General features: G+C 40.0%; 1 protein-coding gene across 1 annotated transcript; it reads left to right on the forward strand.

The window, feature by feature from the left end:
• The first annotated feature begins 436 nt into the window (after window positions 1-436).
• zgc:195001 (tripartite motif-containing protein 16) lies at window positions 437-13221 on the forward strand. The gene is made up of 5 exons (XM_006803052.3): window positions 437-529; window positions 6468-6491; window positions 6602-6664; window positions 11970-12109; window positions 12481-13221. The coding sequence occupies exons 1-5, from the start codon at window positions 475-477 to the stop codon at window positions 12883-12885; spliced, it is 687 nt and encodes a 228-aa protein (XP_006803115.1). The 5' UTR covers window positions 437-474; the 3' UTR covers window positions 12886-13221.
• The last annotated feature ends 37 nt before the right edge of the window (window positions 13222-13258 follow it).

Consider the following 13258-nt stretch of genomic DNA (forward strand, 5'->3'; position numbering starts at 1 on the left):
AGTGGCTTCTACCAGAAAACAAACACAACAAAGTAGCAAAGATTTTGAGTTCCCGACCTGCCAAATCCAATAGATTGACAGAAGCCACATGAGGCAATCCACAGAACACAAAGTATCTGCTTGTCTACATGCGTGACACAAAGAGGTTTGGGCACATTGCTATATTTTTTCCCCCATCCTTTAAACTAGATACTTAAATTTCTCAGTGCTAAACTTTATGTAAGTTCTGGGGTTTACCTCGTGCATGTGCTCAGTCCATGTGTACGCAGATAAGCTTGCATACTTGGGATGTATTTGCTCATCTCCATCAAGCGATCCCAAGAAAGGATCAGGAGTTTCAAGTAACAGGACCATCCCTTTGGATGGCGGTACATCCAACCCAACTTCATGCACCTCCCCTCTCTACTGATTTGGAAGTTAATAAGAGTGACACTCCGGAGATGCACAGGCACTTTCACAGGACGTCGCCGATTGATGCCAAACTGCGCTGTGAGAAACACGAGAATCATGCCCGTACCCAGGAAAGCAGGTAGGAAATCAATCTCACCTGAGTCTTTATGAGCATCGTGACTTCAATATGTCTTTCATGACATTTGAACTGTTGTAGTCAATATTCTAAAGCACGAGTACATTACACTGTGATGCATTTAATGACAAATACGGCAGTTCAAATGTTTGACTTTCAAATGTAATGTGACCCAAATGTTTGTGTTTGATTGGTTTTTTGTGTGTTTTAAATTAATTTTTTTTAAATTTGTGTGTTTTAAATGTGTTTTATTTTTTTTTTATTATTATTTTTTTTTAAATGTGTTTTAAATTAATGCGACCCAAATGTTTGTGTTTGATTGGTTTTTTGTGTGTTTTAAATTAAGGTGACTCAGGAGGTAGAGCAGGTCATCTGCTAATCGTAAAGTTGGCGGTCTGATCTTTGGCTGCAGCAGTCTACATGCCAGATTATCCTTGATACTGAAGCCTGGGCTGCACTTAGGCACAAAAAAAAAGTGCTTTTGTGAATGAGTAAAAAAGCATTATCTAAGAACCAGTTCATTTACCATTCCTTATGGACTTTAAAAATTGTAATTACAGTCTGTCACAGTGTGTTATTACTGATTTATTATGTGTTTTATATGTTGTTTATTTGACGTTGTTAAGTTAACTCACGCTGACCATCCCTGGACGTTAGCTGGGAGCCAGATATCCTTCTTCACCTTGGATTGTGCCAGTTTGTTGTGGTCCATTAGTCATGTCAACAAAGAGCCTCTCGCCGGGTGGTGCTCGTTTCGTCAATGTCACAGCCTCGCCTGCAGTTTCAGTGCTCATATTTCTGTCCGTCTTTCTTGTTTCTGTCCCTAAGCAACGTGACACACCTGTCCAAACACGCCCACGTTGCTTCATTCTCTGTCTCCAGCTAGAGGAAGATATTTCATATCGATTCTCCATATCCTACCTGCTTCTTATGGATTTTTTCAGTGTTTCCAATTCCATAATAGCTTACATAACCCAAGTCACCCGCTCTCCCTCCTTCTCCATCCTCAATTGTTGCTAATCCCTCCTCTGGCTGCCACAGTGATGAAGTGTGAAATGCTGCACAGTAATTCTGGGACCAAAATGCAAACGCTCATCTTGGTGTTATTTATGGCCGTTTGATTTTGCCTTTATGTAACATATAGCACCCGCGGCTTCTGCAGTTTGTTGTCTCCTGGAAGAATTAGTGCCATTAAAAGTTGAATTTGTCACCATAATGTACATGAATGCAAGCGTAATGTGGCAAATCTAACTAACTAATGTGATTAGCTAATCTTTGATGCATAAAAATACTCTAAACATAATTAAATAATTCAAAATGGAAATTTGTTATGGGAGCCTACAGGAGCCCATAAATGAGGCCCTCTTCTACTTGTATTAGCCCTTCAAAAAGGCCTTTTCCTCCTGAGTGTACTTCATGTCCTTCCAATCTCCATCTCACATGTGCGCTCGTCACCCATAGGGCTTCTAGCCAGGAAGTTTTGACACTTGACAGGAACTAGAGGGATGATCCTGGATCTCCCTCCACCTCATCTCACTATCTTCTGATCTTGCTGTCTCAGTGGGATGCTCTGAACCCGATCTGTGCAGATAGCTCTGTCCCACTGAGAGAGGAATCTGGGGAGGGGGTGAAAAAAAGAGGTTTACCTCGTGACACTCCAAAACAAACACTTCTTGTGAAACACCGTGAGAGTCGCCGTTGACCTTTCCAGCTGGACTGAGCTGAGCTCGAGCGCTCTTGGGGAGGGCACCAGAGTTTTAAGTAAAATCTTTCAGGGAATCTTTCTCGTTTTAAAACGGTCAACTTGCTGAAACCCCTCCTGAGAAATGGCTTCCTCCAGATATCCATCCATTACAACCTGCAGCTTAATCATTAGCCGTCCCTTTTATGCCACACACCTCACTCTGTCCCCTCCATGTCTCTATTGCTGTTGTGTCAAGTCATCAATCTTCTGGGGAATCTGTTTATCCCAGCGGGGCTTTCTTGTTCATCTTGCTGAGTGTAGACAGGAATCCAGAGAGGTTTAACCTTCACGGTGCAGCCAGAGATCTGGAATATTTCCAGCAACCCAACTTACTTACTGCTAGCTTGATATCTTGATAGACAAGATTATCGGAGATGTTCAATTTGCCAGACAGTTGCCAGGGACATCATATTTGGAGTTGAATTTAATGACTGTTGGTCCCTTTTTAATCTGTCCAATAGCAATTCCAGTAAAAATCAGAATGAAGGCTTTTCTTGTATCGCGTCCCCATCCCACCTGCTGTGTCCCTTTCTGAAAGAGCTCAAAGGACGAGGGAAAGAAAGACCGATGAAGTGACCTGTCACCAGCGACTTTCTGCTCCCACAGTTTCCAATGATGACTTCATGGCCTTCACAATATCCTGCTTCGTCCTGCCAAATCTCTGTCTGCCCCATCCATCAATGGTGCAGCATTATGCGCAAGCATCAGTCTATTAAAATGTTTGAGCTTGTGCATTGTAAACTGGCAGGCTTGCTGTTGAAGTCAATCATGACATGTGGACAATATCCAAACTCAAACCTCGTCTGTAACTGAATCCTGCTACTCAGTAGGGCTTAATTAATATGTCTGCATGCTCAGCCAATTATCAAATTCGCTGGCCTTAGTGATGTTGATCAGGTAATTGTTCTTGGCGTAATGAGCTCCTGCAAAACAATACCGCAGCATATATTTAGGTTTTAATTAAAGCACTCAGTGACACACATTACTTTACCTATTGAGGAAAAGCCAACACATTTAAAGTTGGCCCACTCCTTTTCTGGAAACCCTACCCTACCTCGGTGCATTAGCCACAGTAAAGAGAAGTGCAAGCCAACACATTTCAGAGAAAGCAATGCCACCCCTTCAATTATATCTGATGTTTGCAGGTGTTATGCCAGGCCATCATTTGTCCTTCTGGTTGTCATGATGCTGGCATCCTCCCCAGTGGAGGGTCACACAGATCGTAGAGGTAAAGTTTCCTCAGGCTCAGATATGTGTCGGATTCTCCTCTTCAGACATAGGGACCCCTGTGGGCTCAGAAGTCACCTTTCTAAAGACACGGGATCCAGTGCATTTGCATTCCTGTTAATAATCTAAACACACAGGAGAACCATTATAATCAAAAACAGCTTTAAAGAGTTTGTAGTTCATCCCATTAACCCTTTAAGACCTACCATAGAACCAAGTCCGCCAGAGCTTACTTTATATTTTTACATGCTGTAGTGCCATTTTTGGGAACATTTCAAGTTGCTATACATCAATACAACCATTATAGCCCAAATTTTAATAATATGTCTGCATTAAGTCCATAGTAATTACATAAATTGCAAAAAAAAAAAAAAGAGCAATAAACTAAAAAAAAAATTGAAAATTGTTTTTGTTTTTTTTACATATATTTCTAGTTAGAGAAATTTAAGAGGTTTATCCCTCAAAACTTTAAATACAAAAAAGTTTCAAAAAATAGTTTACAACAACAGGAAATTAATTTTGAGTGTCTTCATAGTTTTATTTTTGAGATACACCATTTTTTACATACTGCAGAAAAAACAAAAAACAATCCTATGATGCAAATTTGCATAAAAACCAGCATGTGCATAAAAATAAACCATTTAAAGCAGTGCAATTTGAGTTCTAAGCATCCCAGAAACTATTCAGAAAAGCACAAAGTCAAACATGACTTTTAAAAACACCAGTATAGGCTTTTAAGGCCTACAAGTAAAAAACTACATTTTCGTCACTTCCGGTTTCGGGGAGGTAATGGCGGACATGCGATAGTTAGCACTGACGTCTATTTCAATGTAGGAAGTGTTCCGAACAGCTGATCAGATCGGCAAAGCGTGTTTCTGGAATATTATGTTTTTGTTCCTGCAAGCGCTTTTTATGCAATTTTTGCAAAGCTATATGTGGAAGGAAACGTGACCTAGGACAAGCTGATGGCATAAGATTAAGTACAACTCATCTGGTTTCATATGAAAAAAAATTAATGCGCTAGCTTACGTGGTTCCGGTTCTACCGGGATTTAAAAATAGTTACGCAAAACGGAGCGTGCCTGCTCCGACCAGCTTTAAAGGGTTAAATAATCTATATAACAAAAGAGGAAAAAAAGGAAAAACATAAGGACAATGATTAAAAAAATAAATAAATATAAAAATCAACTAAACCTGGAGATATATAAACTCAAAGTGAACATGTATCAAGCTGAAGCATGAATTTATTCGATTTATCCTGTCAAGTTTATGTCCTTCCTCTGTTTAGGCTTCCAAAATGAGCTAATGCTATTAAAGAAGAAATTACCACAAATTCATGTTCAAAACATCTTTGTATTGTGTTTAAGAGACAGTAACTGACTGAAGGTTAACTCAGCCAAGCTGTACTTTCATATGATTGCAGTTTGTACCACAAGAGGATGCAGCAAGTCAGTATCACCTTTATTTAAACAGGCAAAAGAACAAATGGTGGTGTGGGGAAACGCTGCCCCCTGTTGGTAAAACCTTTAGTTAAAATTGGCAGACGGGAACTACAAACAGTACCTTTAACAAATAAAGTTTACAGGTATATGAGGATTTTTATAAAACAGGATGCACTGTCGCTGCGTAAAACACCCAACAAATATTTAAAGGAGTTAAAATCAACTAATCAAATTACGTCATAATACTGAAGTTAAAAATACTCCTGCACTGGATGCTTTTATTTTCTTACATTATTTTTAATTCAAGACTTTTTATGAAGCCTGCAACTGGGACTGAATAAGTATACAACGAAGTAAAAGTAATGTAATTCTGGCCATTCAACAGATATTATACAGCTTTGATAAAAGCACAACTTTCAAATTAAGTTTTTATGTACTGACCCATACAAAGCTTCCGCTCTGCAGGAAGTACTAGATCACTAAAAGCTACAACTTATACAATTATAATTGAACAATCAACCCTTAATCTACATGTCCTCACAAAATGGCCAAGCCTTAAATCTTTACTATCATTTTTAGTGGAGATGAATGACAATCAGTGATTTGGTCATAATACTGCCATAAAACTATATTTCAGTCTGTTACAGCCTCTTATGGTATAAAAATGAGGGGAGGGAGAGCAGAGTTTAAGTAGGGTGAGGTTTAGTTTAATTAAAATGTCTTGATTTTTTCTTTAAAAGTGAAAGAAAGCATGTTTTATGACTTCTTCTCATTAAATTTTCATAGCTTTGAACACAGTTATATCCTCCATATAGGACTTCAGAAAAACGAGCCTGTTCTGTCTTATTTTGTTAGACACAAATAAGATAAATACCGCGATGTAACAGTCTGTTAAATGAGCGTGAATCATAAAATAATCGAATCGTTTTCTGTGTGAAATCTGAGAGACGGTAACTTGACATACGCAGAGGCATGATTGATGGCCGGACGGGTGAGGGATCACAGCTTTCTCTGAATGTCAGAAGACGCAGTGACTCACAAACTGGACGAAGAACAAACGGAGAGCCTGTGACACGATAAACACGCCCACAGCGGTGGGAAGGAAAAGCATCCCACAGAAAGTTTATTCTTAGAATCAGCTTCCTGTCATCAGTGGCCATGAACGGTGTTCCCAGCAAATGTATGCGGAGTCCCATACGTTGAAACCAGAACCTCGAAAAGCATGAGGGAACTCCATGAATCAGTGCTGAGCCGACATTTCACACATACCCCTGTGTGATCTACAGTGTGTTGAGAGCAGCAGGTGATTAACTGCAGCTGCAGTGCTGGCAGACACTATGAAGAAGGTGCAGCCTGTAGAGGAAGATGAAAAGGTTTAAAGTAACCGCCGCTGCCATCCTGGGCATCGAGCTTTCAGCTTTTTGTCATATAAGCTCATGTGAGAAATCATGTCTGAGGACAGGCTGTAATTCCATATACAGTGTCTGTAGTAGACAGCAGTGAAATAATGCTCTCGTTTTCTTTTCCAGGGAGAAAAAGCAGTGCTACAGAAGGTAAAAACCAGCATGGAGTCCCGCTGTTGTGAAGGCTTTGCATGTGGATATTAATGCATTAAATTAAATCAATGTGTCATTATTTATCCACTCTTTCCTGCTCTTTTCAGTAACACTGCCACCATATGAGCCCAATATCCCCGAACCAACCACCAGGGCCGACTTCATGAAATGTAAGGCTTTTTATTTTAATATGAAGCTCCTGAGTAAAGAAAAAAAGATGAATAATTAATAATTAAGTAATGTCACGCCATGCTAATTATTATTATTTGCTTTTTTTATTCAAAAGAATTATGGAGCAAACTTATTAAGACGATCAAAGATTAAAATAATAAGGGTCAAAGTTTGTACTGCATAAAAAGGTTAATGAATAAAAATGTAGAAAGTAGACTTAGATACTAGATCACTTAATACCAAATTCAATTAGTCTATTACACTTTTCAATATGTATTTAAAAGGTTATTACATGTGTCCCAGAACCAGTCACTAACTACATTATTAAATAAATCTGTAACAGCATATTCACAAATGTTATATCCCACAGAAACAGCGCACCACTTAAACGTCAAATGATTCAAAGTTGCCTCGTCACTTGCCAATAGTTGCTTCTAATGTTTATTATTACTATTATTATTATGTCTGTTTTTTTGGCTGTTGTTGTTTGGGGAGGGGGGCGGGGTTTAGACCAGGCTGACTGTTAAAATAGGGCCAGTAAATATTATTTACCCTGCTATACTCACTGCTCACACAGTAAGCAGCTGATTCTGAGAAAGACTGCAGGGGACTCTGCAGGGGGCTGACTCTCATATAACCCAACTTTTTTTTTAAGCTTTTCCAACCCTGAGATTCATTCACTCACATTGCTGAGTTAGATTACATCATCAGGTTACCGATGTTGTCAGCAAACATGTATTATAACATGATCCACATTGGAATAAATTATAAGTATAATATTGTATTTGCGCAGGCGTGTCCTCAAAGTGGATGTCAGTCGTACAGTAGGCCCACAGCATGCCTTAGTTTATCCTTTTTTCTTTTACTCAAATGGGACAATAATTTACAAAATAACTGTGCTGAATGAAATAAGACTTTAAAAAAAAATAGCGACTAAGACATTAAACGTTTCTCAGACATTACTACACAAACCTCTTTCTGCAACCTTAGACGATGCCCCTGCTGTCTGTTAGACAGAATAAAGGTTTATAGCACTGACTTTCTTTTTCAGACCCAGGAATTAATCTTTACCAAAGAAAGCTAGTAATGAGAAGCAATAATGAACGAAGGAAGGATACCGAGAAGGATGTTAAGAGTCATGAGGAGTTCAGAGAATCTGACGGCACTGGCACCAGTGTTGGGGAGTAACGGAATACATGTACCGCCGTTACGTATTTAAAATACAAAATATGAGTAACTGTATTCCGTTACAGTTACCGTTTAAAAAGATGGTATTTAGAATACAGTTACTTTGTTGAAATAAATGGATTACACGGCGGTACTTCCCTGTTTCATATTGTCGCGGGTCAGGACTGTTTGGGTTTTGTTTGACAGCTACGTTCTGTTGTTCCAGGCGGCAGCGTTACGGTTGCCATGGTTACAGGGTGACGCTCTCTCTGCGTGTTTCCTGGGTGAGAGAGGCCTTTTTGTTGTTGTGCTAAGCTAATAGGCAGAATGCTACAGGTATAGCTCTAAAGAATGTAGCATCATAGGCAGTGTAGTCCGTGCTGCAGGGAGAATGGACTGCCATACCCGTTATGTGTCTGTGAGCGAAGGAGGGAGAAAAAGGAAAAGTACGAGCTGTCATCGAGCAAAAACGGGAGCTGGAAGCATGTAAATATAATAATAACCACTGCAGCCAAGAAGAGAGCCTGACGAGCCCAGTTGTAAGTAAGCTATTAAGACTCGACTGTACACCGTGTTCGTGTTTTCCTCCAAAAACAATAAGTTCTGTTGGAGCAGCCTTTCAACGCCTCTCTCTGTCTCTGCTAGCAAAGTTGACCCAGACAACAAAGTAAAGCTAGTTTTCAGCTACGAGCCCGACACAGAACCCACCGTATTAGTCAGAGGTCTCTTTACTACGGTTCGGAGCCGCGGACCTTCAGTAACAGTAATAAATCACAGCAATAGTACATTCATGTAGTTGTAAACAGCATGATAATATATTAAGTAATCAAAGTATTCAGAATACGTTACTCTCATTGAGTAACGTAACGGAATACGTTACAGAATACATTTTAGGGCATGTATTCTGTAATCTGTAATGGAATACATTTTAAAAGTAACCTTCCCAACACTGACTGGCACTTCATGTTTGTTTGCTTGCTTGTTAAAGCATCAGCCTCAGCTTTAGCTGCTCTTCCTTGGGTCCGACCTACACACACACAAACAAGCTGGTTCTACTGGTTCACCTCCACCTGTTTAACTTACCATATCATTGATCATCTAATGCACAGCTAATGTGGGTGATTTTACTCTGCAGGGTTGAAACTACAATGTCCCAAAAATGGATCCCAAAAACTGCCTCTTGAGTTCTTACCATGTTGTTTCATGTAGGCTGTATAAATGAGAACCACATCACTTTAATACTAAGGAAATTAAAGGAATGCCTGTCACACTGTCCACACACACTTGGGATGATCCAGTGTGATTCATGCCTTTTTTTTTTTTTAAAGGCATTTTGTGGATAAAGTTAAATTAATTATGCTAAAAGGTAAGGTGGGATGGGTGGATAGGTAAGTAGGTAAACCTATGTTTGCGGTGTTCGTAGTTCACCTGCCAGTTTAACGTAGCCCGTCTTTGAAGGGTCACTTGTCACATTAATCAAGTCTTTCCTCAACTCTCGCTCCAAGTATCCCCAAAATGTGAGGATTTTTCACATTTACCCAGGTGCTATTCATTAATATAAACTACTAATACTCCCAATAACACACTGGATTTGACAGAGCTACATGGTAATTCACAATATTTTCCGAATCCTAATCACTCCAGGAGCACTGAAATGAAGATTTTCTCTTATAAACAATCAAAAAACAGCTAACTCAGCTATAAAAGCTTGTATGTAGAAACTCAACACAACAAAAATTTACACATGTTAGAAAATCTGTAATCACAGAAACAAAAAGAAAAGTGAAAAAGCAGTGGAGGAAGTAAACTGCGCAGCAGTGCTCCTAAATTGACATCATGGTCAATGCGCTGCTTGTACAGTTTAACTCTGAAAAATAGACTTACAAGTATTGCACAGGGGTGGTACTGGGCTTTTCACTGAAACTGGGATGGAAGATCTTATGTGGCAGTTCAGGGAGTGCAAGAGACACTGCAAAACATCAGTGACAGAAAACTCTCGCTGGCTGTTCGGAACAAAACAGCAGGAAGCGCATTCTTCTGTCAGATGAAACCAAGATAAAGTTATTTGGCTCAGAAGAGGTCCAGCGTGTTTGGCAAGAACCTAGCCATAACTTTCACAATGAATGCATAACAGTGCTGACAGTGAAGCATCGAGGTGGGAGAGTGCCAAAGGTTCTGGGGACATAGCATTTCTAGATACCCTTGGATAAGATTCCAGGAGCCTGTCAGAAGAGGAACGGTCCAAAACAAAACAGTTTCTATGTCATAAAAATATGACATTTAACATCTTTGGGTTACTTAACAGAAAAGTAAAACAAAGAGAAGCTGAACACAGCTGTCTATGAATAATGACAGAACATCTGTCCAGATGTTTGGTGAGATGGCCTGAGTCTGTTTTAATAAAGGCAAAAGTAGTATTCAAGCATTCATGCAAGTGATTTGAACTTGGGGCAAGTACATGCACAAGGATACGGTGGCTGGGAAGTGCAAATTGCAACAAATTAAAAAAACGCAACAAATTACAAAAACCCACAACAAATTACAAAAACCCTGCAGCAAATTACAAAAAACCTGCAGCAAATTACAAAACCCCGCAACAAATTACAAAAAACCTGCAGCAAATTACAAAACCCCGCAACAAATTACAAAAAACCTGCAGCAAATTACAAAACCCCGCAACAAATTACAAAAAACCTGCAGCAAATTACAAAACCCCGCAACAAATTTTAAAAAAAAACCTGCAGCAAATTACAAAAACCCACAACAAATTAAAAAAAACCCTGCAGCAAATTACAAAAACCCGCAACAAATTTAAAAAAAAAACCTGCAGCAAATTAAAAATCCTTGACGGAAAGGGATTGTCTGAAATACCGGAAGTGACACAACTGATTAGCCTTAGTTTTAATTAGTTTTCTGTCTTCATTTATGTTGGAAGTGATAGCAGAGCTGTACGTTTGAATTTGTTTCCAAAATCCCTCATTTAGATGGAAGCTAGCGAGCTAACTTCCTGCTAATTTCTAACTCTGTTAAATGTCATAAATTCCGTTTTGTTTTCATGGTTGCCTGGATGATAAACTCAATTGTTACACATGGTAGAGCAGAACGCTGATCATTTTATTACAGATGAAAGACTTTAGATAGTTTTTCAACTCTCAGTGATTTATGGACCTGCAGCGGCGTTTGAGCCCAGACACGGCTAGTGACGTCAGACTTAAAGACCGGATAAAGAGTGATATGAACATATCTATAACTTACCGGAATTAAAATGTCTGGAGCACACCAACAGATATTTGGAGATGGAAGAGAACTGGATATCAGCTCGTCTCACAGCTGCTATCCAGACTAGACGCCTTCTTTTGATAACATCCGATACATGAGCTGCCTCATGTTGCTTCCAGGTGGGGAAAGAATGAAAAGATAAACCATTTTCAACCTTATTCCCTTGCCGGTCGTGCGATCTAACTTTACAACCGACCGCACAGCAAGTACGAACCATAGCTGGTGTTATCCGTGTACGTTCGCTCCTCTTTCGCTAGCGCTTTGTTTGGCCCAGAAACATGGCGCCTCAACCAAAAATCCTGGCCACGCCCCCTCTCCTGACATCACGCTCCAAAAGCGCTATTAGGCTAATCAGTTGTGTCACTTCCGGTATTTCAGACAATCCCTTTCCGTCAAGGATTTTTAATTTGTTGCGGGTTTTTTAATTTGTTGCAATTTGCACTTCCCAGCCACCGTACAAGGATGTACTTACGATGACAAAATAAAGTTTATGTAGTGGAGGAGGGAAAATTACAATAATGTGGAATAAATGCAAAAATAGTCAATTAATATTACTATTTTAGGTTAGTGCCCCCAATTAAATCCAAAGATATCAGTTAAACATACTTTAAGCCAAAAATCAAACAGAAAAGTTGCACATTAATACTCTGAAAACTGCAACAACGGAAATTTAAGATCAAGGTTTTTGTTTTCTTTCTCAAAAATCGAATTTCTGAGTTGGATTCAGTAGATCTCGAAACTTAGACGTGCAATTTTAAAGTTGAAAGTCTTTAATTTTCGGTTACTCTGAAAGACAGCCACCAGTCCATCACCAGCCTCCCGGCCTTAGTTTGTATTTTTGCCCTCCCCTTTCCTCAGATTGGATCCCCCTCTCTTTCGATGACAGAACTGCAGAGAAACTGTTGTGGATTTCAGAGGGCGGCTCTAAGGTGGCTCGTACATCAGATGCAGTGTGCCCTTATCCCCAGAGACCTGAGAGATACGACCACTCACCACAGGTAAGCTTGGGGGCCCATCAAAGAGGCAGGAAGTAAAACGAACAGGAACCAGAATTTTATTTAAACTTTTGGTCTTGGAACCAACATGTTGGTGTTTTTTTCCTGTATGTTAAAATCAGAAATGACTCGAGCCTTCCAAGTTAATATCTTGATCTGACAACAACAATTAAGAATCCAAAGACAGTTTACCATAATTAAAGACAAGCAAATTTAAAAGGTTCAGAAGTGCATCTACTGGGAAAAAATGTATTAGGAACATTACTTCATCAATTGTCTGCAAATCAAATCAATAATTCTGCTCATCATTTAATTCTTTAAGCCATTTTTTTGTTGCTAGCTTAATTTCCTACTATGGCTCGTCTAACCTTTAGGTGCTGTGCAAGGAAGGGCTGCTGGGCCATCGAGGGTACTGGGAGGTGGAATACGACGGCTGGGTGGTGATCGGGGTGGTCAGCGAGAGCTCACCCCGGAAGGTGCAGGACGGACCCTGCGGCATCGGAGAGAACGAAACCTCCTGGGGTGCCGGCTGGTCTGGCTCCTGCTGTCAGATCTGGCACAATGCAGTGAACGTGGACATCGAGCTGCCCCTGTCCTCCACCATGGGCGTCTACGTCGACCAGCCCGCAGGCATCATAAAGTTCCTCTTGGTGGAGGGAGATGCTGAGAAGGAGGTGCGGCTGATTCACAAATTCAAAGAAAACCTCCAGGAGAAGGTCTTCCCTGGATTCTGGGTTGGCACCAATTCATTCTGCCTTATTCGGAAAAAGGATCAGTGACACAGTAGAATAAGCAAATCGGGGAAAAGGGAGGGAGGGTCACGTATCAATTTAAAAAGCAGGGGGAGATGGGGATCTTGTGATGTTTGGGGAACAAGTGCTGTAACCATTTCTGCTTTCTCTAGTGCATGAAGAAAGCTTATTGGTTTCAGACCGTCCCCAGAGACGCCCAAATGTCGTACTAACGGGCATTTATCTGTTATTTAAACTTAGAAGAATGGGCATTTAATGGTATATTTCAATCCAGCTGGGACTTTTCATGAGCTAGACTGCCTGTTTTATTCAGTCTGGATGTTTTGTATGTGCCAAATGTAGTCAATAAACTCTCCTATTGTGTAATAACACTGAGCTCTTCTATTATATCTGTGCGACT

Source organism: Neolamprologus brichardi, chromosome 4 (assembly GCF_056152115.1).
Source record: "Neolamprologus brichardi isolate AB-2024 chromosome 4, ASM5615211v1, whole genome shotgun sequence".
NCBI classification, from domain to species: Eukaryota; Metazoa; Chordata; class Actinopteri; order Cichliformes; family Cichlidae; genus Neolamprologus; species Neolamprologus brichardi.

Bases quoted from the DNA above. Each gene is read 5' to 3' on its own strand.
- zgc:195001 (XM_006803052.3), top strand. From the start codon at position 475: ATGCCAAACTGCGCTGTGAGAAACACGAGAATCATGCCCGTACCCAGG. The intron at 6,492-6,601 runs GTAAAAACCAGC...TGCTCTTTTCAG, and splicing joins AAAAAGCAGTGCTACAGAAG to TAACACTGCCACCATATGAG. The intron at 12,110-12,480 runs GTAAGCTTGGGG...TCTAACCTTTAG, and splicing joins GATACGACCACTCACCACAG to GTGCTGTGCAAGGAAGGGCT.